Source organism: Lagopus leucura, unplaced genomic scaffold, assembly GCF_019238085.1.
Source record: "Lagopus leucura isolate 7727_CA_CO unplaced genomic scaffold, USGS_WTPT01 Super-Scaffold_100157, whole genome shotgun sequence".
NCBI lineage: Eukaryota > Metazoa > Chordata > Aves > Galliformes > Phasianidae > Lagopus > Lagopus leucura.
This window is the reverse complement of record NW_024962334.1, coordinates 35,106,494-35,134,116: the sequence shown is the minus strand read 5'-3', so window position 1 is coordinate 35,134,116 and position 27,623 is coordinate 35,106,494. Positions and strand designations below refer to the sequence as shown.

The window sequence follows — 27,623 nt, the reverse complement described above, 5'->3', positions numbered from 1 at the left end:
AATAGCTATTGCTGTCGTGTTCAGAATGGGTGCTGTTGTGGTACAGTGAGCTGTCTAAGTAGCTAAACAAATGCCCTTACCCAAAAGCACTGTGCATCCAGCACACAAGATCAGACGAAAGTATGCTAAAACTGATTTTGTAGCAAGTGGAATAGTTTATCCAGTGAGTCTCATGATGAATTAGTAGCCTCTCCACACAGAGTACAAAACCTTGGCACTCCAGTCAAGTCCTATATCTGGTACACATTAAAATGTATTTTAAATTCCTCTTAAGGCAGTTGTGTGCTCACAGTATGTGCCCTCTGGTGGAAAAGCAAAAGCTTCACAGAGAGGGAATTAATGCAGATCAGCCCATGCTCTGCTGAGCTACTTCATTCCACAAGGTCAGCAGCCATCTGGCCAGGGAGAGCTTTGCTGGAGAGCAGCTGACACTTGCAGAGGTGTTCAGACAGGATTCACCACAGTGGGCAAAGGACAAACCCACGTTATAAACATCACTGCTCCACTCACACAATTGTTACAGAAGAACTTCTCTGAAATTTTCATCCCTAGTGGGAGATTTCTAAAACTCTTGTATGTTTTATACCAATATCCATCTATCCACAAAGGTAGGAACGACAGAAGCACAGATCAAAGGTAAGTGTTTGTTCGAAGATAAGTGGGTCTCTGTATAAATATGGATTCTTTGAGTGTGCAAGAGTTAACTGCAAAAAAGTAATAAGGAAATGAAGGTCCTCTTGTGAGGCCAGATGATGTGTAAATTCTATTTACCTGAGAAAATCTATAATTACATTTACCATTTAATTGATTTAAGAGAAACACAGTCTGCATTTTTATAATGAATGCTTCCCAGACTTTCACTGGGAGGAGGAGATGCAAATGACAACCTGTTTAATGGCTGTGTGCAAAACAGAAGCCGCCATCTTTGCACTGAAGGTGTGTAAGATCCGTAAACCCAGAATGAGGCACTTGAAAATGAAGTAACTCAAAATAACTAGTACCATCAATCTCTGAGACATGGATGAAATAGTAAATGAGAGGCAAATTATGAGTGCTGGTGAGCCTGTGAGAGCACATCAGAAATGACTATTTAATTTAAATGCTTGTATATGATATTAACTAGCATGCCATTAACTGTCCTTATGTGTACATATTGTATTCTCAGTGTAGTGAGTTCCATGTAGAGTTAACAACAATTGGATTTGAAGCATAAGTAATAAAGAAAGCCTTCTGATCTGTTGCACAAAGATAAGAGTGGATCTACATTCCTGTCGCAGTCTGGGGACCCTGACTTCATTACTTAGGGAACAAAATTATTTGATTACTCTCTGTCATCTGCATCTTCTGGGAACCTGTTCAGAATGACCATGTTTGTAAAATCTGATAATGATCTCTGTGTTGAACTTGATTGTGTTTCTGTCACTATGCAGGAGCAGCTGCCAAAGCAATTGTAAGTATGAGCAGCTCTTCTTTCTTTTTCTTTTTTTCTTTTTCTTTTTTTCTTTTTCTTTTTCTTTTTCTTTTTCTTTTTCTTTTTCTTTTTCTTTTTCTTTTTCTTTTTTTCTTTTTCCTTTTCTTTTTCTTTTCCTTTTTCCTTTCCTTTTCCTTTTCCTTTTCCTTTCCCTTTCCCTTTCCCTTTTCCTTTTTCTGCTACGAGAGTGGTTTGGCAGTGTGTGTAATGTGTGACACTTGACATGTCTCAGTACTTTCTATTGTCACACTTCTCTTTAGCTGGTACTTCATAGTCCACTAAAGGAGAGTGTGTGAATTGCTAATATGAGGCATTTCTTGAAATGTTAAGATAAGAAATCCTGTATGCAAGTGTGCTGTTCTAGTCCTGGAAGGAGAACATTTACAGGATACTGAAGAAAAATCAGACAAGATCCTGATCCTGAGTATAAACTCAGACCTGTTCTTCACAGACAGAGTAGGGGTGGTTGTTGAGTCCAGCAGTGCTACAGGACAGCATATCAAGGTCTGATGTGCTAAGTACCTTCTCTTTCTATGCCACATGTAAGGTGACACTGTCCCTCAGTGTCCTTCTTATTTGTACTCCAGATCTGAACTAAATTTCTAGCAGATGCTTCCAGTGCATCCCAGAAGATCACAAAAGCTACAAAGATAGGGAAGGCAAGACTGTGAGGAGTGACTGAGGTTGCTTGGTTTGTTCAGCCCAGAGGAGGCTGAGGGGAGTCCTCATGGTGGCCTGCAGCTCCTCATGAGGGGAGCAGAGGGGCAGCGCTGAGCGCTGCTATCTGCTTACTTACCAGCGTAGAATTATAGAACCATTACTGTTGGAAAAGGCCTCTAAGATCATCTAGTCCAACCATCCACCTACCACCAATGCTGCCCATTAAACCACGTTCCTTAGTACAACATCACCTCCTGAGACAGTGACTCCACCACCTCCCTGGGCAGTTCATTCCAGTGCCTCACCACTCTTTCTGAGAAGTTTTTCCTAATATCCAACCTGAAACTCCCCTGGTGCAACTTGAGGCCACTCCCTCTCCTCCTACCTGTGAGAAAAGGCTGACCACCACCTCAGCACAAACCTCCTTTCAGGCAGTTGTAGAGACAGAGGAGGTCTCCCCTGAGCCTTCTCTTCTCCGGACTGAACAATCCCAGTTCCTTATAAGCCACTCCTCATAAGACTTGTGCCCCAGACCCCTCACAGCTTTTTTCCCCTTTCCTGGACAAGCTCCAGGGCCTCAATGTCTTTCTTGTAATGAGAAGCTCAAACCGAACTCAGTACTGAAGATGCAGCCTCATCAGAGCTGAGTATCAGGGGGACAATCACCTCCCTTCTCCAGCGGGCTACACAAGAAAGCCATTGGCCTTGGCCACCTGGGCACACTGCTGGCTCTTGTTCAGCAGAGGGCACGACAGCAACAGGACCTGAGTCAGGGAACGGTCAGGTGGGGGACCCAAGAACTTTATCCACCAGAGGTTGGAGAGCACGAAGCAAGCTTCCCCAGGCAGTGGGCACAGTCCCAAGCTGCTGTGGATCAAAGATGTTTGGATAACACTCAGAAATATAGTTTGATTTTTAGTTAGTCCTGTGTGAAGCCAGGAGTTGAACTTGATCCTTATGGGTCCCCTTCTTACTTGGGATATTCTGTGATCCTATGATCACCTTCATTTTACTGGGACAAAGGAGTCAGTAACATTATGCAAGTGAAAAGCAGAAACTGGAACCAATTATGCCAATTGCTCCCTCAAGGGTCTGAATCACAGCAGAGTATTTCACAGAAATATTTGTAAATGGTGCTTAAGAAAGTAGACCACAGTCTCATATGCATTATGAGCAAATCTGTAAGCTACCAGATCCAAGAGCATGTAATTTCAGTGAAGCTTACTTTTTGAAGTATGTAATCCAGCAGAGAGAGAATGAATTATTTAAAAACTAATAGTCATAATTATGAAGAACTAAATTAGCATTAAAATTTCTAATTCAAATGTACATGCTTGTGAGGAATGGAAAGATATTGTCCAAGGATAGAGCAAAGGAGTCTAAGGTGTAATTTTCTACATTGTTCACAGTAGAAAGGCTGATGTGTCAGTTGACATTTACTACATGATTTTTAATGAAATTATGAAAGATATTTGTGTAAAAATCAAGAGCTCTGGAGAAAGAGAACTATTTGCTTACCTTGAATATTGTAAAAACAGCAGTTGAAGTTTGTCTTCTCATGTTAGGATAATCTCTATTCTTCAGGAAAAGCCCTTTGGGGAAAAGACTAGTTTGAAATGAACAATAATGCCTTTGGGAGTGGAAGTTTTCTTGTGAAGTTCAGATACTTTCCTCAACTAGAAATACCAACTAATTTCACAGTCGGGGATTAAATAATGGAATTATTTTTAATCATTAGGCCACTTTTCCTAACGATAAGACTCCATGAAGACACCCGAAGAGTTAAAGATGACATACCCAATTTTAAATCTCTTTCAAGATATTCAGTTTAGATATCTCAGGTCTTTCAGCAGTCAATATTGTGAGCTATGTTTTTGTTCCCCCACCTGCCTCCCCCTAGCTCATGTGTTTCAAAAATAGGAGGCAGTAACAGAAATATCAGCTCAAATCTGTGTCATAATACATCTTTTGGAGAACAAAATATTATTATACTTCTAAAGACATTTAGCAGCATTTGACTTTGCATTTAACTATATAGTATTTATGAAGTCGAAACCTTTTACAAGTTTACATCTTTGCAGGTGTAAAGTATAATGCCTTTCTTTTTTTCTTTAAGCTTACTATTCATTTCTTTTATGACATTTTTAATAAAGTTCAGTTTTCCTTAGTGCCTCAAGGTATTATTGTTGTAAAGCCAGCAGATAGTAATAACAGAATTGTTCATGTTTCGCATATTCCAGAAAGAACATTAAAAAAATCCAGTTCCCATACACAGCCAAGAAATGAGCTTTAGAATTTCATCTTGCAGCAATGGCAGACTGTGTCTTCTTATAAACAGCAGGAGCAGACTGCTCAGAACAAACATTCTTTTATTTCAGTAAAAAAATGTAGTAACCAGTAGTTAAATTGCGCTGTCATTTAAAATGATATAAATTTGGACTTGCTTGGTTGATTTGGGGATGTTCATAGTGTTACGCATTTTCATAATGCAAATTAGTAGAATTTAATTCTGAAAATCAAACTTTGTTTTATGTTTTGACATTTGCGCTTCTTATCCTTGCTACTAGTGCAGCTAAAGTTTTAGAAGCCTATCATTGTGTAATTTGCCTTGTGGGAATAGCAAACAAAATACTGTGGCTGTATCGCATTAATGTGCTTATGCAATGGCATATTTATAGCCAGACAGCTCTTGTGATATTTCTTTCAATTTCTGGAAGGAAATAAAAAATAACATCCCTAGTTTAGGCCTGTTCTTTTAAAATTCTAGCAAATGAAAGTTATTGTTCTTTCTAGAGTCTGAAAAATGATGTTGCTGAAATATTTTCATGAAACGTATTTACTAGTACACAAAACCTGGAATACAACTGGCAAGGAGGACTGAATTCAAGTGTTTTTTGTCCTGAGTCTATCCTTTTGTGTATTTATTCCGGCAGAAAATATACCACTGAATTCTTGGTCAATGGGTTTCAACAACCTGATCTAACAGATAGGGGTGATTTACTGGAGTAAGTCCTCCAACAAACAAACCCTCAAAAGGACTTTAGACTGAGTTTAGTTGGGTTCTTCAGCACTACTTCATTACAATCTCCATTAGCACTCAGGTCCCTTGCCCCATGAGTCCTGTAAAAAACCTGACTTCTTCAGAACACGGTGGCAGTTAGCCAGCTTTAATACCATGGCTTTTTCACCCTCAAAATCAGGTCAGGCCTAGTGCTAGCCATTATCCAATAAAGTTTATCTGAGAAGCTGTGTTGTGAAATAAATCTGACATTCAGGAATTGTTTCAGTCTTTAGTGTCAGATGATTTCTTCTGGACTGAAGCAGAGGAGTCATCTCTGCTCCAGACTTTTGGGTGACATGGTCTGCTTGCTTCAGTGAGGTGAGGGAGCCAGGTGAACTACAGTTGAGAAAACAAGAACCTTCCAGTTTTTCCCCATTTAAAATGGGGAAATAATAGAATATAATGAAATATTAATAAGAGCTGAAAATGACTGGATTAATAGTTAGGACAAAAGGAGAAATTAAATGTCTTAGGTGTTGTTGTTTTTTTCCTTGGTACTGAAGATTCTGTAAATTCCAGAAAGGTTAATGAGGAAAGACAGCTGTCAGTTCTTCTTCTGTTTCCCAAAAAGTAGGGGAAAAAAATCAAAAAGTCTGCTTAATAGTTCTCAAGGTACGTTACTTTTGGTTCCTAAGAAAACAATAAAAGAAATAGAGACAATTGAGATACATGGAAAAACATTGTTGAATCCATGGAAGACTTTGGAAAAGTATTTATAGTCAAATCAGTCTGCTGTACATAGAGAGATATGTGCAGCCCCAGCTGAGTGGCAGGCTGGGCAGCTACGTGACTGAAAACAAACTTTGTCCAAGTCTGTTTGTCACACTGAGTTATGTAAAAGAGGGCAGAGGGCAGCCTCAGCAGCCATTATAAATCTTTAACCAAAGATGTAGCCATTGAAGAGCACTTACATCATCACTTAAGCCCAGGTCTTTGGTGGTCAAATAGATCACTTAAAACATTCTGAAACCGAATGTTAGTATTACAGATTTGCCATACAAAAGAGAATGATGAAAATATGCCCTATTTATTGCATTTATTTGCCTACCTTTGTTTTTTTGTTTGTTTGTTTGTTTTTTGTTTTTTAAAATCTTTCTGTAACTTTGCATGTTGGCTTTCACAGTTCACTATAATTCTCATGAAAGGTTCACCAACAATCCTTCTATGAATCTTTATAAATAGAAACTAAGCAGACCATTTATTGCTTTTATTTGGAATTGAATTCAGTGATGTTTCCACTTTAGTGAATTCATTCTTATGTCCTTCCTTTCATAAATCACAGGTGCCACTGCTAGGTACAATGCTGCAGTAATAGTTGTATCAGTATCAAAGAAGCAGTTGAGGAATGAGATACTGCCTTATCCAGATTCAATATTCCCATTCATACATCCAGAATTTGTTGACTCTTTTGACAGGTGAGATGGTCAAGAGCCTAAAAGTAACGATTCTCATATCCTGTTTGTAGCTGAGGACCCATGTGAGAAGCGTGTACTCTTCAAGTTTTTGTTCCAACAAGTGTAGTTCCAAGTGTAAGTGGTCATTTTCTGTAACACTGTTTTTGCAACTCACTCATCAGATTATTCTATCATGACAATTTGTTCCTGTAACTTTTTTTTTTCAATCTCCTAATCACGGTGGTCTTTTTTTAGAGCTTTACTGTAGTTTTCAATCAAAATTAATTGCAAAGCTGAGTATTTTACAGAAATCTGAATACATATGCTAAGCAGTCTGTAGTAGATAAACATGTAGATAGGTAGGTTGGTGTATAAAAACTGTTTCTTAATGGAATCTCCTGTTGGTCATTGTCTCGCGTACCTGGGATCAATGTTAAGCTAATAGGACTACGATGGTTATCAATCTTTTTTTCAATAGTGGCACAACCTTTGCATTCTTTAAGCGCTCTGGAATTTCTCCAGTGTTTGAAAACTGACTGAGAATTAATATTAACAATCTGCTCTTTGCTGGCTCTTTTAGAACTCTTGGATGTGACTAATCTGGACATGCCGATTTAGGAATATCTAAATTTAGAACCTGCAGATAACTAGATCTTCTCTGTTCTCCCTTTACTGTAAGCCAAAAAAATACATTTAAAGTACTGTTATTAAAGATCTGTTTTTGTTGCTCTGTTTGCTCACCTGATGTTGTATCATTTCATGCCTCTTTGAAACTCTGCAGATGGGATGAGCTTTGGGTTTCTAAGTTTTTTTTTAAAACAGAGCTACAAATTTCTTTGTGGATTACTTTCGACTTGTATGAACCCTTCAGATAAATGCCTGTCAGCTGCAAATCTTGCATTACAAGCAGCTCAGCCCGGTTTATAACTTTTTGCAGAAGGGAGTTGCTTTTGTTTTTTCACTTATTTATGTGAAAGGGTTTCATGTTTGCTGCATCATTACAGCATCATTTCATCAAAGAACCCATGCCATAATTGGTATAGGGGATGGAAACAGAACAAATACTCACAGAAATGACAAAATAATGACTTTTTAACCTCAGATATTGGAAATATGAAATTGTCTCACATGTCTTAAATAGGAAATTGGGGTATAAAAAGAAGCAGAATTAGTCCTGATGTGAACAGTCCTGGGCATTTTACATTATTAAGACGAGGAATAGAAAAGGGTTGGGAATAACTTGTGAAAACAAAGTCATTTGAAATAGTTTTGTTAAAAGTAGGAGAAGACTCATGCTCACCCTAGAAAGAAGCTCTGTGATGCATGTTCATTCATTGCAAATGGACCTTACTTCCTTTGGTCTGCATCTGTTTCATGTCTCAAAATATTTGCTTTCTTATGGAGCCCACCATATCCAGAACAGTGTGTTTGCACACTCAAACTCTTTAAAATGCATACAAAGGGCACAAAATGTCTTCATTTATCAGATTAGCTCACAGATCAGGTACTATTCGAAAGAGTAGAATGGCATAGAATCATGGAATCACAAGGTCAGAAAGGACCTACAAGATCTAGTCCAACCTGTCCTCCCATTATCATTGCTACCACACAACAGAACAAAGGTGTCAGCTCACTGTCATAAAACTCAATTCCCCTTCTAGTCAAAGGCCAGGAGTTAAAAGCAAAATAGATACAAATGATTAATTTTCAAATCGCTCACCCTTTTAATTGATTTAGATTACATTTTAATAGAGTAAATGCATTTTTAAAACTTTACTATAAACACCGTCTGCATTCACACATTCCCTGCCAGAGGCTTCCAAGCTGGCTGAAGAAGTCACCCCCTCCTCCATACCCACAGCCGCCTATTGCTGCCCCTCTGATCTGCCTCTGGAGCTGCTCTCAGAAATACCTCTACCCATTCCAACCAGAATAAACTGGATTCTGCTGAACAGCTGAAATGTCCTAAGAAAGCCAGGGCTACAGATTTTTCTTGGTGTGAAAAGGGCCAAGTTTGGGCTACAAAACCACACCAGCAGAAGCTCCTGCATTATGCAGCTGTTTTAGGAAACCTCTGTGCCCATGGCACAGTTGATTGCCACTGGGGCTTGTTACACTGCTGTTTATAAAAGAGCTAGATTCCCACAATGAAGCTGAAGCACTTTGGTGGTATGGTAACAGGTACTCCTGTCCTGCTGGAGTACAGTTGTTGTTTTTACTGTGGCTTTGCACGTGTGAGGTAAATATGTTCCTTCATTCACACCCACACAGAAGTCAGGTGTGTCCTAAACATCTGGGCTGGGTAAGTAGATAGGATCGATTCTTTCATCTTGCTGTGACATCATTTCATTAATGTAATGTGACCCTCCCTGAAAAACAGATGAGACAGTGTGTCTTACAGAAAACAAATTTCTGTCCTCTCTTTTCTACAGGTATGATGTTGAGAAATGGCTGAACAAAACCAAATAACTTTAATTGGTAGGAGAAGATGTGCAAAATTATCCTGGATTAATTAAGGAGTAATATAAACAAACATAAAAGCAGATTTCCAAATGTCAGTAATACTGAGAAGGAAGAAATATCATTCTAACCAACCCCGCAGCTAGAACTGGTGACATATATTGCCTTTGTGTCTTTAGATTAGCTTTCAGATTACCAGTTTATATCAAAATAAACCTTGCTGTGACTAAAATGTCTTATTATTAACCAATAGAGGTGAAGAAATATAAATTATATCAACCATAGTCAGCTGACGTCTTAACTTCCAGTTGTTTCAGCCACTACTACATAAAACAAGTAGTGCATTGCTTACTTAAGGAAATGCTAGCTGAGGGTGAAACGTGCTCTCTCATTATTCTGAAGTTTTCTAACATAAATTCAGAAGATAAATGATAAGAAAGGTCTGCTTGTGGGGGCAAACAAAGCCAGTCTACTGTCACGAGATTTTCAACATATATTAAGGCACGAACTTGAAATCAATATAATTGTTTCCGTATAACCCTGCATAAGAGAACTCTCACTTCATAATGAATAATCTCTTTTATTTTATTTTTTGTACCTTGTGAACCACCAGTACTTTGAAACAAAACCTCATGTTTCATTTGATTAAAAGCTCTTGCACTAAAATGGTTTTACATGGATCAAGATAACTTGTAGAATCTTTTTTTGTGAATAAGCCTTAGCAATGGAATAAACATGAATCAGTAGATTGTTGCTGTGATCCTTATTCCTGGGCACTTACAAACAAATATATTCCCTTATGACCTCACCAAACCTTAGAAAAATACATTTGTATGCAAATCTGTGAAAAGTCATATGGCAAAGCGACCCTTAGGATTGCAGAAGCTGTGCAGTACCTTAGAGCTGCAGAAATGTCTGACAGCTTTTGTATTGGAAGCTCCAGGCCATATTCAGTAGGAACACTTGAAATTATAAAGTCTAAAAAGCAACATATTCTACTGATATATACAACTTTCTCAGTCATTTCTGAATTCTTACTAATACTGCCTAAGGGCTAAAACAAGAGAGATTCAGATCCATAGAATACTGTTATTTGCCACGGACCAAGGCAGGAGCTAGTTGCTTCCAGCCTAATCCCAGCGTGCCATGTGGCCATGATAGCGGTGGTCACGCCAGAAGGAAGCAGGCTGGTGACTGACTCACTGCTACTTCGGCCAACACCAGCTGCCTTCCAGCTGAACTGCAGCAACAGAATGACTTGAGATGTAGGCTTCTGTTACAGGTTGATGTAATTTATATCCATCACAGAACCGTAATGGTAAATCACATTCTAGCAACTTTATTGTTCTAATAGACTATTAGACAGTGTGAGGCTACTGTAACTAACATTAAAAGAGTTAACTGAAATGGGGCTTTTTCAGTTATAAAGAAATGATGGTTTTGGATGAGGCACCATATGTCAAATTTGCTGCTGTCTTCATAATGCAGAACAAGAGAGCAGTTGAATACCAAATTCTTTTATATGAAATCAGGTGAGCAACTTTTCAAGCCACACAATGAAAATAATAATAAAAAAATATTTATATTAGCCATTTAGGAGAAGATATTCAGCCCAATTCTTTCTGACAAAATAATTTTTTTCTTTCTCTGGAAACCAAAAGAATTTTCAAAAGAGTCTGTTTCTACAAATTTCTCTGACAAAAAAGACTTGCCCCCTTTATAAGCATGTATGATATACAGCCAAACATCAACTTGTCTACGAGACCACAGGATGATGGTCATGCATAGGATATGCCCACTAGATAATTAACTGGTTAATATATTGTTTTAGCCTGCTGAGGCTCCAGTATGTGGCCAATAGCAAAACCAGCATCAGGATTTGGCTGTTTAGACCTGCAGCAAATTACCACTATATAACAGGAATAATTGGTAGTGTATATATATATATGTAGTATGAATACATAGTATATTTTATTAATGCTATTAACTCCGTATTGACATATAGTATATTACATATTTATCCACTGATGGGGGATATAATCCTTCTATTTCACAGTGATACTGTATAGTTAACAAGAATAAATGCAGAGAACATCTCTTGGCCCTTTTAGTGCACAGAGAAATATTAGCAGTGCAGACCTGTCTCTGAGTAGATGTATACTAACGCTAAAAACTCTACTGACAATATGCACATACAGTGGTTTTAGAAGCGTACAAATTAACCAAATGTTGTCAGGTTTTTTCAGAAGGAACAAGAGCCATATCCCTGAAATTACCTTCTGCCAAACTTCAAAGTCCTCATCAAAATAGAGGGCTGCTTATCTCTCAGCTGAAATATTTGTAATGGGTTAAATAGACTGCATTTCTCAGTGTTTCTTTCTCATAAATTTCCTGAAGAAAAAAAAAAAAAGCCTGAAGTAGAAACGTGTGCTATTAGGGGTAAAATAAGACTGGCAAAGGTATAACCAACTGAAAAAAAAGCATTACAAGGCAGTGCTTAACAACAGATTTCGCGTACGTTACAGTACACTACATCTCCCATTTAAAGCAGCATCTTGATCTCCTTTGTAGTTAGAATAATACTAAAGAAATGTAGCCATTATTTCCTTGTTTATTAATGGATATATTTTGTTATCAGATCTCTTCCACTGAGAGATTCCTAGATAGATTCCACCTTATACTCCAAAGACATTTTAAGAAATACAAACATGTCAGATAGAGAGTAAAGGGTCAGACAGTTTCGTTATTTAATAAGAAGATCTGGCAAGAATAATTAATCCATTTTGTACTCCAAATCCTTTTAAATGATATTGGAAGCATTTTTAGTATTAAATACATATATATTTATTACGTGATAGTGTTTAAAAGTCCCCAACCCTTCAACAAGTACAATGGTCAGAAAAATACTGTGGGATTATTATGGTTATGTCAAATAAATCGAAACCTTCACAGCTAATGTTGACACCAAATTGTTGAGCATAGCAGGAACCTGCCATTAGTAATTTACATATTTGCTTCCAATGGTGCCTATGCATCATAAAGATAGTTTATATTTGCATTTGCTGCCCTCTGAACCAAGTCATTTTCCAGTGGCACATATTCACTTTCACTGGAGATAACTTTCATTAGTGATAATTAAAGGAGAATTTTTACTGCGTTGTGCTCCAGGAAACAATAAGAGGTTGCAGAGACTGATTAATAGCTCAGCTAGGTTTGAGACATGTAATCAATCTCACAGGCACAAAAGATTGTTCCTGTTACGTAATGAGACATAACAAGAAAGAAAAAAATGTTTACTCTGAGCAGTGCTTAGCCGTTAAATTCCATTGAAATGCACTAAATGGCCTGATTTATTTTAAAATGCTCCCAACAGAGAATAGCCTCAGTCTATGGGTAATGACTTTTGCCCTCATTATCTGCACAGTCTGTGTTTGGACTCTGACTAGGACAGTGCCAAGGAGGATGTCACTGTTATCTTAGTGTGGAAATGATTTTCAGTAGACAAGTGCATGCAAGAGTTGCTCTGCATCCAATCCCATTACTTTCGGATTCAATGGCTATTGAAGATACTCTTTTTCAAACACGGCTGAACCCCACAGACTCAATATTACTTCCAGTTGAAGCCTTACCGTTTTAGTGGGACCTGGAACAAATCCAACATCTGTAATGTGTTTTTACTTACAGAAAAAGTGCTATTATACTGTGACTTATTTTGCCATCCTACTATTGTGTTGAAAAATACTATCACTGCAGAATTGCTGTCAAATGTTTGTTTTTGTTGTGAAAATAACACTCTTTCTGCACTAGCATGATGTTATCATTTAATTATTTTTTCTTTTCTGCTTTGTGATGGAAAACTGCAATTCAATGAAGTATATATTTAAATGCAAAAGAGGCATACCAATTAATCAGTACGGAACATGAATGCTTTTAATCTGCATCAAAAAACCACAGGCCTTAGAAAAACTCCAATCTTTTCAATAGAAAACATATAAAAGTAATTCCTGTCCGTGCTCAAATTTCCTCAAATACTATGCAGTTGTGCAATTTAACTGCCTTTGCACTAATATATTCTTTTAAGGTTTTGCATTATGCTAAGAACCTTTGGAAGAGTCTTTGATTTCTTTTTCTGTGGCACAAAAATGTAAGTAAGCATTTTAAATGGATTAAAAAAAAAAAAAAAAAAAGAATTAATAGATTGATCAAATGTTAGCTCTGAGACAATGAGAACTGAAGCTTAGATGTTTACTGCATTCTGGGTCTTACCCATCCAATTAACATGGAGAAAATTAGTAATGAGGACAGGAAATAAATTAGGCTGAGGGTTGCAATTAGATATAGCCATGACAGTGAACTAATTAATTTTGAGTGTATACGAAAACTAGCTGATGGTATTACAGTGGTCAAGTCTCCCTTGCCTAGGGTCATGCAAGACTGGGAAATGATGACAATAGGAAAACCTGGATGCTGTTGCCATTAGGGATGCTCCAGGGTACACCAAACAGAGACACTTCTGTTCTGTATATAGCAAGTATATCTTGAAATAGCTTATTAGCTCTGTTTTCACCACTAGCCTGAGGCCATGCGGTGTTGCATGAATTTGCGAAGCCATCCTAGGATCTACATCTGTAGGAAGCAGTTATAGGAGTGACAACCCTGTAAATAATACCTGAGCAAATAGGCTCCACCAAACCCGGAATGGTTTGTGCATTCATTACACTCTGGAAGATTTTCATTTGTGTTATCTTCATAGCTGTTATCCAGTGGTGCAAAACAGAACAAAAATGGTACTAATAGTATTTTGAGACTTCAAAACATTTCTCAAGACCTTGAGTTGTGTTTTTTTTCCTGTTAGGGAAGCTCACTCCAAAGAACTATGAGAGTCGAAGACACTGCTGACACGAGGCATCAACCTCCCAGTGCCTGCTTTCAAGTCAGAGACATGGTATACTTGCCTCTGCAAGTCTATATTCCTCTATATATCACTGCTAATTGCCAGAATATTACTTTTTCTGGGAACAGTCTCTCTCTGGTTTCAATAAGAAGCTCTATGTAGAGTGAGAAATCTTACTCAGGGGAAATTTTATTGGGTATGTATGCAACAAAGAAAAGCTTCCTTTTTAAGGGGTTGTCATTCTCCAACAGCTATTCCTTCAGGAAATTCCAGCCTACCAACTGATGTCTGGGCCAAACCTGCATGGGTCCTTTCAGAAAACTATCACTCAGTGCCTACCCTTGCAATTGGATTGATTCTTTTCATATTGAGACTAACCACCCACAAAGCCATGATATAAAAGAAGGCCAAAAAAGATTTGCAAGTAAAAAGGATCACAGCCAGATATCCACCTACTGCTTTATGTGGCTGCTTTATACCAGCCCTTCCTTGAGATGCTTTTATAACCAAACAGTTTAGCCTTATTTGTTACTGGTATAAGAACCATCTTGTCACTTGTCACCAAGATACCACAGTATCTATATTATCTGTTTTGGGTCTTGGAAGAAAGAAATGGACATTCTTTAGGTTCTGCATAGGTATGGCAGCAACACAACAGCCTGGATCCTTCACTTTTCCAATGCTTTTAGGGCACTGCATGCACTCCTCTGCATGATGTGCTGCATTTTGGGGGATTAAGAAGAAAAGTCTACCATGTTATGGGCAGCTGGGCATAATGACAGCGCTGGGGGCTTAGATTAGGAGCTGGAAACAAGATATGGGACAAATTTGTTGGTGCAATGAAAATGGAAAGGTAAAGTCAGGAGGCAATCTAGTGCCTGGAGGCTGCGCTGGGGAAGATGAAAGAATGAAAACCGAAGTGAAAGAGGCCAAAGGAACAGGGGATCCAGCAGAGCATGGGAGGGGAACAGCTGAGATGACAGATTGAGGAAAGGGTCATGGGGATGAGAGCAGAGGAAGGATCGCTGACATCAGAGACTGCTGAAAAGTGATGATAAGCATGAAGAAGGGATGCAGAGAACGCTTTATAAAAATGAGGTTGAAGCAGAAGACAAAATCCTGCAAGTGAAAATATATTATAGGTCACGTCAAAATACAGTGGAACTATTTATTTCTGTGCTGCTCTTATCTTGTGCATTCTCAAAGCAGCAATTTTGAATCTTATTAATTCTGTGCTCTCCAGTGGCTCAGGCTGCCTAGCAATGCCTGGCTGGCGCTCCGCTGCACATGGCTCATGGCTGCCTAGCAACTGGCAGGGGGGTGCCAGGGGCCCTGGACCAGGCTCAGGGGTGCAGCCCTACCTCAAGTACCCGGATCCCCCAGCTAGGTAGAAGGGAGCAATGCTGCTTGTTACGTCTGTGACAAAAATCTTAATGCTGCTTGTAAAAGAGCACACATGGAAATGCCCAACAAGAGTGCAGAGAGCCTGACAAATGCCTCCAAAAAGTGGGAGCGGTCCCATTTTTCTCTGCGATATTCAGACAACCTTTAATGATTGTTGAAATATCAATATAGTTAATTAGTAAGCTCTGTGGACTAGATCTGAAAGACAGGAAGGCAAACCAACATAGTGAAGTAGCTTCTTGGGTGGTTACTTCTAATTTGATGTAGGAAATACTGAAGATACCAAAATACCTTTTGGTCCCAGAAAAAAAAAATAGCGTTACATATTCATGCAGGATTGTCCCAGAACAGCTACACTTGTATACCTATTGTCAGTAACACTGTAATCAACAAAAATCTTCTTACAGGAGCATGAGGCTTGGCATCTGGAAGAAGAGCTGATGCGGCTGATCTGAACAGACCTCGTGGCCTCTGTGCTTCCAGCTGCCCTCTCAAATCCCTCAGCTCCCTTTCCACTGTCAAAAGTGCTTGTGTAGCTGAACAGCTGAACCAGGAATTGATCCAGCAAACAGACCATCAAAAAATAAATTGTTATTTTCCAATTGACACTATTGTAAAGGGAGAACTGTTCTCAACAGAAAAACAAAGACATACCTGGAAAATGGAACAGCTACAGAGCTACACAAATTACAGTGCAGGAGAAGTTGCTTTGATGCTACTACTTTGATGCTATTCTAAATAGGTGGGTTTAGAGTTACATTTTTCTCCCAGTCAAAAATGGGCTACATTTCAGAAGTGCCCTTGGAAATGAGCCTGTCCCACTGAGAGGGAGCAAATCTTAGACAGCTGAGATGCTGAATGGTATATATGCACAGTTTACTTTTAATGGGATCTCATTTATGGGGTATTTGAGTGGAGCTTGAGAAGCATCATTACATTCTTTTCTCTATCAGCCAGACTCCCCAGCCAGGAAAACTCCTAGCTTTCTTACAGACTTGCATGTAACTTAAGTAAGTTAGTTAACATTTCCTTACAATCAGCAGTTTACTGGAGTAGTGGATAAGTGTGATTAATTAAAACAAAACAAAAGAATAAGACCATTTCTAGGGGGCAATCTATTGAATGCAGTTCAGACATACATTAGTGTTCTTCAGAAAGGATCAACTCAAGTCCAAAATTTTATTGGCTCCAAATCAGCGTTGGTTCTGCTGGGTTTGGCTAACAGCCTGGCCACTCAAATGGCGCCATACTTTTAGTTACTTGAAAATCACTTCCCATATGCACCACGCGTGTTCATGGAACCAGCCTGTGTCATTCACATCTGAGTCAATACAAACTCTGAGAATCTCAGGCATGAGGAGCACAGTGCAGAGATCTTCAGGTGACCCAGAAGGGACATTCTGAAAGCAAGGAGAACCAGCAGGGGCAACAGCTATTAAGGCTGCTCACCTGAACAGTTGAGCCTGACTGCACCAGGATTCCCAATGAGTACGGCACTAAGTTAAAATGTCCCGCTAGAAGTGAGCTACCTCCGCGTGAGGCCAGACGGGGGTACCTGTATCAGGTCCACCAACCCACCGGGCTAACCTCGCCGCCAGGGAGGCTCTGTGCCGTGGGAGATGGCACGAGGTGGCGCTCTCCGATGGCGTCTTCAAAGAGCGCAGTTTGAGGCAGAGCGTGATTTGTTTGTTGAAGGGCTTTTGGGTGGAAATTCGCTGGAGCCCCCTCGAGCTTCTGCTCAGCTGTTTGAGGTGGGCGAGTTGCCTGGCAGCCAGCGCTGCTCTGTTCAGCTGCAGCTGTGTCTGCTTGCAGGACTTGGTTGCCTGCTGAAGTGAAGCACGGTCTGTTTAACAAAACACACACTGCTGAGTTTTCTATACTGAAAAAAGTCAATGCACAATGTCCCACGTGTCTTCCATCTCTTAGTTCAGGGGCAGCAATAACATTTTAAGAAGAGTTGACAACATTTGTGCTGCTTGAGGATGTTAACAGCTCCAGTGAAGCCAGTCTGTGATCTGCAGGCAATTATAGGCTCATCCAAGCCAACAGGAATTTGTAGCCTAACTGAAGAGAGAAATCAAATTTGCCTTTGTATTATGATCACTGGAGAAGTCAATGCCCAGGATGGTTTCTGATCAAACTTACCCTGGGAAACACTAAAGGCTTATCTATTTCTCAGTGCTGTTACAGGTCAAATTTAATTATTTTACCTTAAAAGGGCACTTAGAATCCAAAATAAAAATATTTTGTTGAAAATTACCTGCTGTCCAAAAGAGAGTTACTGAAACCACTTTGGAAATAATTTTACTAAGCTGACAAATGAACCAGCCGTCTGAAGACAGCAGTACAGATCCATCCCACAACAAGTGCTGTGAGTGCACTGGCTCCACCCTCCACTGCCCCAGAGGGAACTCAAACATCCAAGCACCTGTCTGTTCCCAGATGAGAACTATGAGGTCCCTCCAGAGCCCAGCAGGCCTTCCTGGGCTCCTGCTATTACCCTCACTTCCATGGCTCCAAACGAGCAGCTGGATTTGCTGACTTTGGAGGGAAGCAGATGTTCTCCTCTCTCCACCTTGACTTGGAGACACCATCAGTGTGGCCCAGACTAGGGCAGCTTCAGCGCTGCAAACACAAGATGGACTCTGGTGGTCATGTGAGATATACAATTGTGCAGACAGACGAGGCTCTCTGCTCTTACTGTGATGAATTTCAGACTATTTTTCTGAAATGTGTTGATATTTCACTACTGTGAGTTTCTGTGGGACAACCAATAAAGCATACAGACTGTTGCTTTTGTGTGTACAAAACGCCCAGCCAAGAGATGAGTAACAATCCTTGGAAACAGCTTCTCCTCGGCCTGTTACTCACTGGAAAGGCAGGCTCAGCCATCCCCACATAGAAACAACCTGCTGTTACTGCTTTCTTGTCTGGTATGATCACAGAAAACAGGATTTTACTTACAAAAAATCCCAAAGATATGCAAGAAAAATTGTCCCAAAGAATAACAAGCCACTTGCGTTGCACACTTCTGCAACAACCACAGGAGGTCCTGAATGACAATAGATGAGGTAAGAGAGTGTCTGGATTGATGTAGCTCTGAAAATAATGCCTCCTATTTACTTCCATGGAAACAACAGATACAAAGAGCGCAATAATATTTTGATTGATTTTCAGCTACAAAAAACTATATTACAACATGGTCAGCACCATTAGGTATGCATTGTCACCAGCAAAGAACAAGAGCCTGCATGTCATGCTCTCAAAAATCTGCACCAGCAGAGGTGACTCACTGTCACCACTGTTGAAACGCATCATTCACTGCCTCACTGTGCTCACATCCACTGTTTGGTGCAATTTTTTCCACATGGAGGAATTCAGTGACACATCTTTGTTTCATATGCACTTCCATGCCAGATGCCACTTTGTCAGACTGACCCTCTGCTGCCATCTGTCACACAGCAACAAAATGTAATAGAATATTGGTGGGAAGGGTTGACCGCTGCTTCCATACCAACAATATCCACTTCTGGTGGTGTGGGCCAACATAATAAAATAGGAGACATTACTTTCAGAACAGCCATCTAATTTACCTCAGACAAATACTTAAGTTCTTATATATTACAAACTGATAATAGCTAATGGTCAGTTGCCACTTCTGGGCAGCTGTTTGCAAGGACCTCCACAGCTCAGATTCAGCCTCTCACCCTCTCCTACAGGATGATCAGCTGGGCAGGGCCTCTGCACAGCACTAAATACCTCCTAACTGCATTGTTCTAGTTGTTTTAGCCATTTCGTGCCACCAATTGTCATTATTTTACAAATTTCTTATCCTAACCTGACAGGAGGCAGAATCTTGCAGGATAATGATAGGCTGAAGTAAACGTGACAAAGTTCAGTGAGCCCAAGTGCCAAGTCCTGTGCTTTGGTCACATCAATCCTATGCAGTGCTACAGGCTTAGGGTAGAGTGGCTTGAAGACTGTGCTGAGGAAAAAGGTGTGGGAGTGCTGGTCGATACTCAGCTGAACATAAGTCAGCAGCGTGCCCAGGTGGCCAAGGCCAGTGGCATTCTGTCTTGTATCAGAAACAGTGCAGCCAGCAGGAGCAGGGAGCTGATCATCCCCCTGTACTCAGCTCTGGTGAGGCCACACCTTCAGTACTGTGTTTGGTTTTGGGCACCTCACTGTGAGGCCCTAGAGGGTATCCACAGATGGGGAAAAAAGCTGTAAGAGGTCTAGAGCACAAGGCTTACGGGGAGTGGCTCAGGAAGCTGGGGTTGTCCAGTCTGGAGGAAGCTCAGGGGAAGCCTTCTCTCTCTCTCCAATTGCCTGAAAGGAGGTTGTGCTAAGGTGGAGGTCAGCCTCTTCTCCCAGGTAGCAGCAATAGGAGAAGGGCCTCAAGTTGCACCAGGGGAGTTAAGTTGGATAAAACCTCTCAGAAAGAGTGGTGAGGCACTGGAATTGGTTGCCCAGCGAGGTGGTGGAGTCACCATCCCGAGAGGCGTTCAAGAAAAGGGTAGATGCAGCACTGGCACAGGGAGGATGAGGGTAGGACTTAGAGGTTTTTCCGAACCTTCTACAAGAGCAACGCTTCCCCGATGGAGCCTTTAGCCCTCTGCTGAGGAGCCCACTCCGCCTCAGCACAGCACGAGTGCATCTGGGGCTTTTGTTGCCGCTGGGGCAGGGACACAAGCGGTGACGCAACACAGCCCAACCCCGCCATCCGCCATCTCCCCGCCGGGCGGCGCTGCACCGTGAGCGACCCCACTCCGCGCATGCGCACGGCGGGGAGCCCGGCGCCTACAGCTCCCGGCGTGCTCTGCAGAGCGGGCGGGTTTTTTTCTGCTGCTTTTTTTTTTTTTTTTTTTTTTTTTTCTTCCCCCTCGGAGAGGGAAGGATGGGTGGGGAAAGCGAGCGCTCACGAAAGCGAGGCGAGGAGGAATCCCACAATACCAGGCGGGTTGCGAGCCCGGCACTGCCGCTGTCTCTTTAATGCAAGAGGAAGCGATGCGGAGGGGTGGAAAATGGCAGAGTTGCAGATGTTACTAGAGGAGGAAATCCCTTCTGGCAAGCGGGCTTTGCTCGAGAGCTACCAGAACCTCACTCGAGTCGCCGACTACTGCGAAAACAACTACATCCAGGTGAGGGGCGGTGGGGCGGCTCTGCGGGGCGGGGTGCGCGGGGCCGGAGCCGTGAGCCGCCTGCCGCCTCGGGGGCACCGCGCCGCTCCCCCGGATTTGCCTTTTCTTTCAACTTTCGCTGCCGAACGGCCGGCTTCCCCCCACCCCGGCTCGGGAGGAGAAGGGAGGGGGGTTATTATGTCAGTCCGGCTCGGAGAAGGGTGTGTCTTTTATTTATTTATTTATTTTTTCCTTCCTCCCCCTCTGTGTGTATTCATTATGAGTCACATCCCGGAGACCTCCCCGGGCCGGGCGCGGGGATTGAGGGGGGGCGGGCGGCGATCCTCTCCGCGCGGCCGGTCCGGAGCCGGCGCCTCGGGGGCTGCCCTCCCGGGGCGGCGGTTGGCGGCCGTTGACGAGGCGGCCTCGCGCCATCCGCAGCGCCGCGGCCGAGCCCGGCGGGGACCGTGCACCGCCGTCCTCTGCGGGGATCGGCGGCGGTGGTGCCGCGTTCGGGCCGCGGGTCGCCGTCCCGGCGTGCCGCAGCGCGGGGCCAGCCGCCGAAACGGGCGGCGTGCGGGAGCGGGAAGCGCCCGTGTGCAGGCACTCGCGGGCAGGCGTGATGTGGTGTTTCAAAATGGCAATCCGTGCCTCTGGGAGGCTTCACGATCCGACATCCTGTAGCAATCATCGCGGCCCGCTGCTGCTGCTGCTGCTGTAGGAGGCTCCGGGGCTGCGGCGTGTCCCCAGCGCTCGGCGTGGGCTTTTTTCCTGTACGGCCCGTGGTTCCTGCTCTGTCTTTAGGTCTGATTTAGTGAAACTACTTCCAGCATGCTTTACTGTTATTTATTTGTTTACTTATTTATTTTGGTCAAGATTTGCAGCACACAACTCTGAAAGTAAGCCTGTATGTATACCATACATAGCCATACCAGTGTGGATGTGGAACCATCAGGAAATGCTCAGATGAAACCTCTATTTGCCTTTCCTTGGCATTTTTCTTTCCCAAAAATTTTTTCCTTAATAGAAGCACTGCTTGTGCAGTGAACTTGTTGAACCTAACAGTGGATTACTCGTGTATTGGAGGCCCTGGCACAGCTGCCCAAGGAGCTGTGGGTGCCCCATCCCTGGAGACACCCAAGGCCAGGCTGGATGGAGCCCTGGGCAGCCTGAGCTGCTGGGTGGGAAGCGGCTCATGGCAGGGGTGGGGCTGGGTGGTCTTTAAGGCCCTTTCCAACCGAAGCTATTGTAGGATTACCTGCAGTGAGCACTTAATACAGGTTATTCACGTATTTGGCATCTACTGTTGTCAGTGAGTTGTCTTACTGCTTATAGTAATGGAACAGTGAATCTGAAAATAAAACTTTAACAACTCAATGTGAAATCTTTTTTTTTTTTTTTTAAGTGAGTTTTATACTTGGATTAAAACTGTGCTAACAAGTCATGTTTTAAGGCATTTTGTTATTTTTGGTATGTGAGGGAATATGAGTTAATGTGTATTTACTCTTCCGAGTTGTTTGCTCCACCCAGAGAAAGCTGCTGATATAAATGCTTCTATGAGGCGAGGTTCATTTGGTTTTACTCATGGGAAATATGACAAATACATAAGTGTGGTAATTGCAGCACAAGTTTTGACCTGTCTGCTGCTGCTCCCAACTTTTTGTCTGTGTCAGAAAGCTAGAGACGCTTCAGTTACATTGCTTTTCCAGTGCTCTGAAACTTGTGTCTTTTTTAATGCAAACAAAAAATAAACCAACACTTGAGCTAGTTTCCCTCCATGCACTTGGGCTGGTGTGTTTTTTGTTCTGTTTTAAAATGTAGTAGCTCACTTTCACCTCGGGTACCAATGTAGGCTGCAGGGATTGCTGCAGCCTGGTCTGTCTGTGTACAGCTGTGTTTACCACTTTAGGAGAAAGCTGACATTCTGAAGTTCCTAATCAGGACTCATGCAGTAGCTCTGAAAAATGCATGCCTGACTGTGTTGTGGATGTGTCATGCGTTTACTGAAGTCGGTAAAAATGACAAATGTATTGATAAAACTACATTTACTTTCTTAGAGTGGCAGGGGTGGACTTTTTAATCAGCACTCAGTGCTAAGCCATCTGCTCTCCAGTTGGAGTGCCGAGCAGATCGTGGTGGTGGGGCTGCTGGAGGATTAGGCAGTGTGACACAGGGTGCTGGGTTATGAGAATGGGGAGTGTGTGTGTGTGTGTGTGTGATTGGAAAGGGGTGGGAAGAAAGAGGAAGGGGCTTAATCAACACAAAATACAAAGTGTTTGCATTTCATATAGTGGAACAGCTAACTACCACTCAATGCATCAGGGAGCTTTTGCTTAAATAATAATAAAAATAGGCCAGAACAAAGAACATGTGTGTTGGATGTTAAAGCGGTTCAGAAGTAGATGTGCATCGTAGCTTAGCCCGTAGCATGTAATAGTCTCGCTCTGGTTAGCTTTGAATTTGGGCCATTTACTCTCTTTCTACAGAGAAGTCTCTGTGCTCCTTAGTGGGAAACTGTTCCTGTGTGCTACCACCTGTGCTGCGTTGTAGTGTGGGGGTGGAACGGGTGTGTGATCACTGAGTGCTGCTACTAACAGCTGCTTATAACTGTAATGGTGCTCTGTTTATTCAAAACTCTGTGTGCCCACCTTCACACTCTTTATTCTACTTTCATGTTGACAGGTAAGTGGTGTCATTTTTGCGTCACCCTAAGATAATGCTGTATTCAAATTGCATCTGTACTTTTAGGTTTGAAAACATACAAATCATCTTTACTTCCATCGTTTAATGTGGAAATAATTTTGGTAATGTTCAGTCACCCTGATTTTGTGATTTTGTGATGAGAAGCTCTCTTCAGTGTTTCTAGAGATCCTTAAAAAAAAAAAAAAGGGGGGGGGGGGGGGATGGTGGGGAGGAAGGGGAAAATACTCTTCACCGCAGTGGAACTTGCCTCCCTGATAGTGACTGTAGCTCTGTGGGCAGAAAGCATCATTTTAGTAAAGCACTTAAGAAAGATGACAGATAACAGCATTTGGGGCTCTCAAGGTGAAAATCACTGTTCTTAGAAAAGTGGGAAGCAGTTTCTTGCTAGGGCAAATTGTGAAGAAATCAGAATACCAGGCAGTAATGCAGTGTGTCCTCCAGACCATGTGTGTTCTGGTTATCTGGAACTTGATAGGATTTTACTTGATAGGAGGGGAGAAGAATTCAGGAGAAGCAAAGCAAATAGGTTTGTAGGAAAGATATCCAGCACTGCAGTAAAATGACAGACCTTGGGGGCATCAGAAGGAGGAGGGGACAGAAAAAGGGAAAGGAAACCGAATGTAGAAGGAAATGTAGTCTTCCATTGAAGGAAGTTGTGATGTTATTAGTGAGGATTTTGGCTCTGACTAGAAGGAAAAAAGAAACAAGTACATTGCTGCATTTAATTTGTAGCTAGATTTAAAATCTGTTATATTTCTGGTGATGAGCTTTAGTGTCAAGTAGGTAGAAGATTAGATTCTTATTTTCTTTTGTTAGAGACTTAGATCATCTTTACAGTTCAAAACAGGTTTTGAACGTTGAGTATTTAACTGGAAGTACGACTTTCCTCTGTGTTTAACAAAATATACTTGAGGAGACAAGTTGCATTTTTCTTAAAATCTTCTTTTCTGCTTTAATTTCTGGCACCCTTCAGAATGCTGGTCTGACTGCTGTCCTAATGATGGAGGTGCTTGTAAACAGGCATGCCTTTATAGTAATGTAGGGTGAGATCTGCAAAGGGGGGGGGGTGGTAGAACTGTCTTATAATGGAAATAAGCCCTTTTTTTGCTCTTTTTTTTTATTTTTTTTTTTTTTTAGTTTTGATAGATGCCATACAAAAGTAAGTTGCAGTGCTTAATGCCTTATCCAAATCCTTTTGTCTGCAAATAAAATCTGAGACCATCTCTTCAAGGGAGCGCAGAGTGCTGGAAGTTTATCTGAAAATCGCTGGTGAGGAATGTCTGAGGTTCTGCATTGTCAGTATCCTAACCAGCATGAATACTTTATCAGCACCGAGACTGGAACATTGGATGGAGTTGAAGAACTTGTGGTTCTTATTACGATTCTCCTGCTGAAAATATTAGCTTCCAGAAAGAATCCCCAGTCGCTTTCCAGGTTGAATTGAATTCTTTTGTTTTTAATGAGCTTATTTGAAATAACTAGCTTAGGAACTGTTAGAAATGATACCAAAAAACCAACATCTCCAGTATTATTTCCTTTTGAATAGCTTCAATGGACTGGTGTATAGCCTTGTCCATGAAGCGCTCCTTAGAGCTGCCCCTTGCTGTTTAGGTTGGTTATCTTGTGCACCCCTGTTTATGTGTAGGCAGATACATAGTTTCCATCAGTCTCTTCTGATGCACTGCCAGGATCAATTTGTAATTTCTCGTCCACTCAAACGCAGTTTTAAGGTGACTGTGAGAACCTTTATATGTAGCGCTTGTGTAAATACTGATCTTAATGGTCTCCAGTGAGTGGACTTAGCAGCTCTGGAAAATAAATTAAGTGAAAGATCCTTGAAGGAAGTAAGTGCTGCGTTGCCTAAATGTGTGTTTCTATGTTGTCATGTTATTTCCTTCTGTAGCTCCTGACAGGTATGTGGAAAATGAGCGGTGAGTTCACAAGCTAGTCTGGGTAAAACAGACAAAAGCAGAGAGATTCCAGTTTGGCTGCTGTTACACAAAGTTGAAAGTTTCATTTCAGTTGGTAGAAAAATGTGTGTGGTGTGGAGGGGAAGTGTTGAATGCAAGCTCTGATGTGATCTTCCAGTATGCATCTAAGAATCCTTTCTGCTCAGTAGCTTGAATGTTTGCTTCCTGTGCAGCAGATAAGATATATTGGAAAGGAAGTAACTTCTTCCATGGCCGTTCTTTTTCCTTAAAAGTTGCTGACTGATCTGACACTTGATTTCATTGCCTGGAGTATGGAAAGTAGTGTAAGCTTAGCTCAGTACAAAGCAGTTCACTTGGAATGTCTAATTCAGGAAATGAGCTGCTTTAAAAGGATCAACTTCTTAAATTGTTGCTAATACAAATCTTTTACATGCCATGAGAACTTAGGTGCTTTTATGTTCATTGGTTAATTAGTTTGTATCAAGAGTAAATAAGTGTTGGTCTTTTATTCTGGTTTCACTGCTAAATTTGGAACTTTTTACAGAAAAAGCGAATTAAACCAGTATGCTTTCTGTAACACCAAAATATGATTCAGTATTAGAGAGCTTGAGAGCAAAGAGATAGTATATATGGATGTGTCATCCACATTCTGTATAAATTTAAATTGTACTTTTTATATTAATTAAGAAAATGTTTTAGCTTGTACTTTAAACATTGTTTCTTGTCAGGTTGTTTTATGCTGACAGCAAATGGTTAATTAAAGGCACTGGTTGCTCTGTAGGTGTTTGAGCTTTGTTCTTCAGCAATTTAGTTACAGGTTGGTGGCTTTGGTTTATAACTGCCCTGTGCCAGCATGTTGCCTCTGTCTTGGAAAATAGAACTAAAATTGAAAGCAGCAATCGGACAACAGCACAACTTCATTAAATTGCCAAGCGATTGCCCTGTTTATACAGGAAATGGATCCTAAAGCAGCAGCTGCCTGTTTTGTGTCCAGAAGAGGTGGTTGGTAGGAGATTGGCTTTTCCAAATTTGAAATATTTCCATTATTTTTAGTGTATTCAGTTTAATAGGCCAGTAAGATGTCAATTGCTCTTCCTGCACTGTTTCGCTTCAGTGTTTCAGCAGATGATGATGTTGGCACTGTGCTGCCTCAAGTCAGGTGGAGCGGAGTGGATTAGGTTAAGCTGTTACAGGTGTGTGCTGCTTCTTGTGCAAGGGAAGTGCTCTCTGATCCCTTCCATTTGCTCATGTATGGGAATGAAGAGGCTGCAGGTTGCTGTCAGTGTGCATTAAGCGTGATCTGTGCTCTTCATGCTGCGCTCACTGTGCCGAGCATGTAGAATTGTTGGAAGGAAGAAAAAATATATGAGGAGCAATCTTCTGATACTTCTGTGTGCCTTCAGATCTCTGGCAGCTTGTTGTAGCCAGTAACTCTCATGGTAAAGAGAGAAAAGGTGGGCCTTTAGGATGGCTCAAAAAGAGGAGCACATGTGAGGAAGATAAGAGTACAGGGGCAGGTTGTGCATGAATAGGAAGTGTTGCATCTCTGAGAGCAAAGTTCCTTTTAGTATCTGTGCTCTGATCTAAGCCTAACAATAAAAAATGAACTGTGAAACAAACAAGAAAAAGATGCAACTTCGCAATGTCTTTGGTTAGTATTTTGAACTGCCTTAATTTCACACAGAAGCATAAATGGAGTAACAGAGTTTGTAACTGACTCGTGGAAGGTCGTGTAGGGACATTCTGTCAGATTTGGAAACAGAACCCGATTGTTTGGAATCGCATCAGTGTGCACAAGGGTTTCCCCTCCTCCCTCCTGATGGCCTCTGTTACACTGCAGCACATCAGTGCATGTTTTCATTTACATGGGGGCAATGTCCAGAGGGAGTGCAGTACGTTGCTTGTGGAAGCATGCACCTGAAATTGCCATTAAATTCATTAGCAGCCGTTCTTTTTAAAGACCTTAACACATCTGTTCTTATGTTTGACACTAATTTTCAGTCTTGTAAACTTGTGTGCAGTTACACAGTGCTCACAGTGCGGTCTGTCTCATTGCTGGTGGCTATTGCTTTCTTGGCAGGGGCTCTAGATGATGTTGCTCTTCTTTCCCTTTAGTGAAAGCAGTCTGTGTTTGACAGCTCTGGTGTCTGAAATCTTATTTATCTGCAGAACAGCGGGGTGGTAGCTGTGCAGACGTCGTCCTTACTGATGTAGCAAGACATTCTTGAGGGATAAGGATGCATCTTGATCTGTCTGTGCCTATGCTCAGCCCTTAATTAGTAACTTGGAGTCAAAAGGGCCATCGTGCGGTTTTTATTTCTTGTTACCCAGTAGGAAGTGACTGGTGGGCCCTCAGTTAGTGCCCAGGCTTGTGTGTAATTACTGAGCAGGCTGACTGTGGAGCACAGCTATCTTTTCCTCTTTAGCATTAGCAGTACTGTGAAGCTGTTCCTTCCCCCCCACCTGCTCACCCCAAATCTGAGCACCTTGATGGAGATGGGTCGGCTTGGTCACAAGAACTCTCC

General features: G+C 41.6%; 1 protein-coding gene and 1 long non-coding RNA gene across 14 annotated transcripts in view; both read left to right on the top strand.

Annotated features, from left to right (window-relative positions):
* Positions 1 to 285: 285 nt before the first annotated feature.
* On the top strand, positions 286 to 15,911 carry LOC122189728. The gene is made up of 4 exons (XR_006181944.1): positions 286 to 636; positions 6,608 to 6,721; positions 13,902 to 13,991; positions 15,752 to 15,911. It is a non-coding gene; the product is annotated as an uncharacterized LOC122189728 (long non-coding RNA).
* A 4,302-nt stretch (positions 15,912 to 20,213) lies between these two features.
* Positions 20,214 to 27,623, top strand: part of ABI1 (abl interactor 1) — a 76,745-nt gene continuing 69,335 nt past the window's right edge. For 11 of the 13 annotated variants that reach the window (XM_042888280.1, XM_042888277.1, XM_042888275.1 and 8 more), the window contains exon 1: positions 20,273 to 20,485. In XM_042888280.1, coding sequence (XP_042744214.1) covers positions 20,369 to 20,485 — 117 coding nt within the window. In that variant the 5' untranslated portion in view covers positions 20,273 to 20,368. Of the gene's footprint in view, positions 20,486 to 27,623 lie in introns of all 13 variants that reach the window. The other 2 variants (XM_042888282.1, XM_042888281.1) reach the window with 1 other exon arrangement.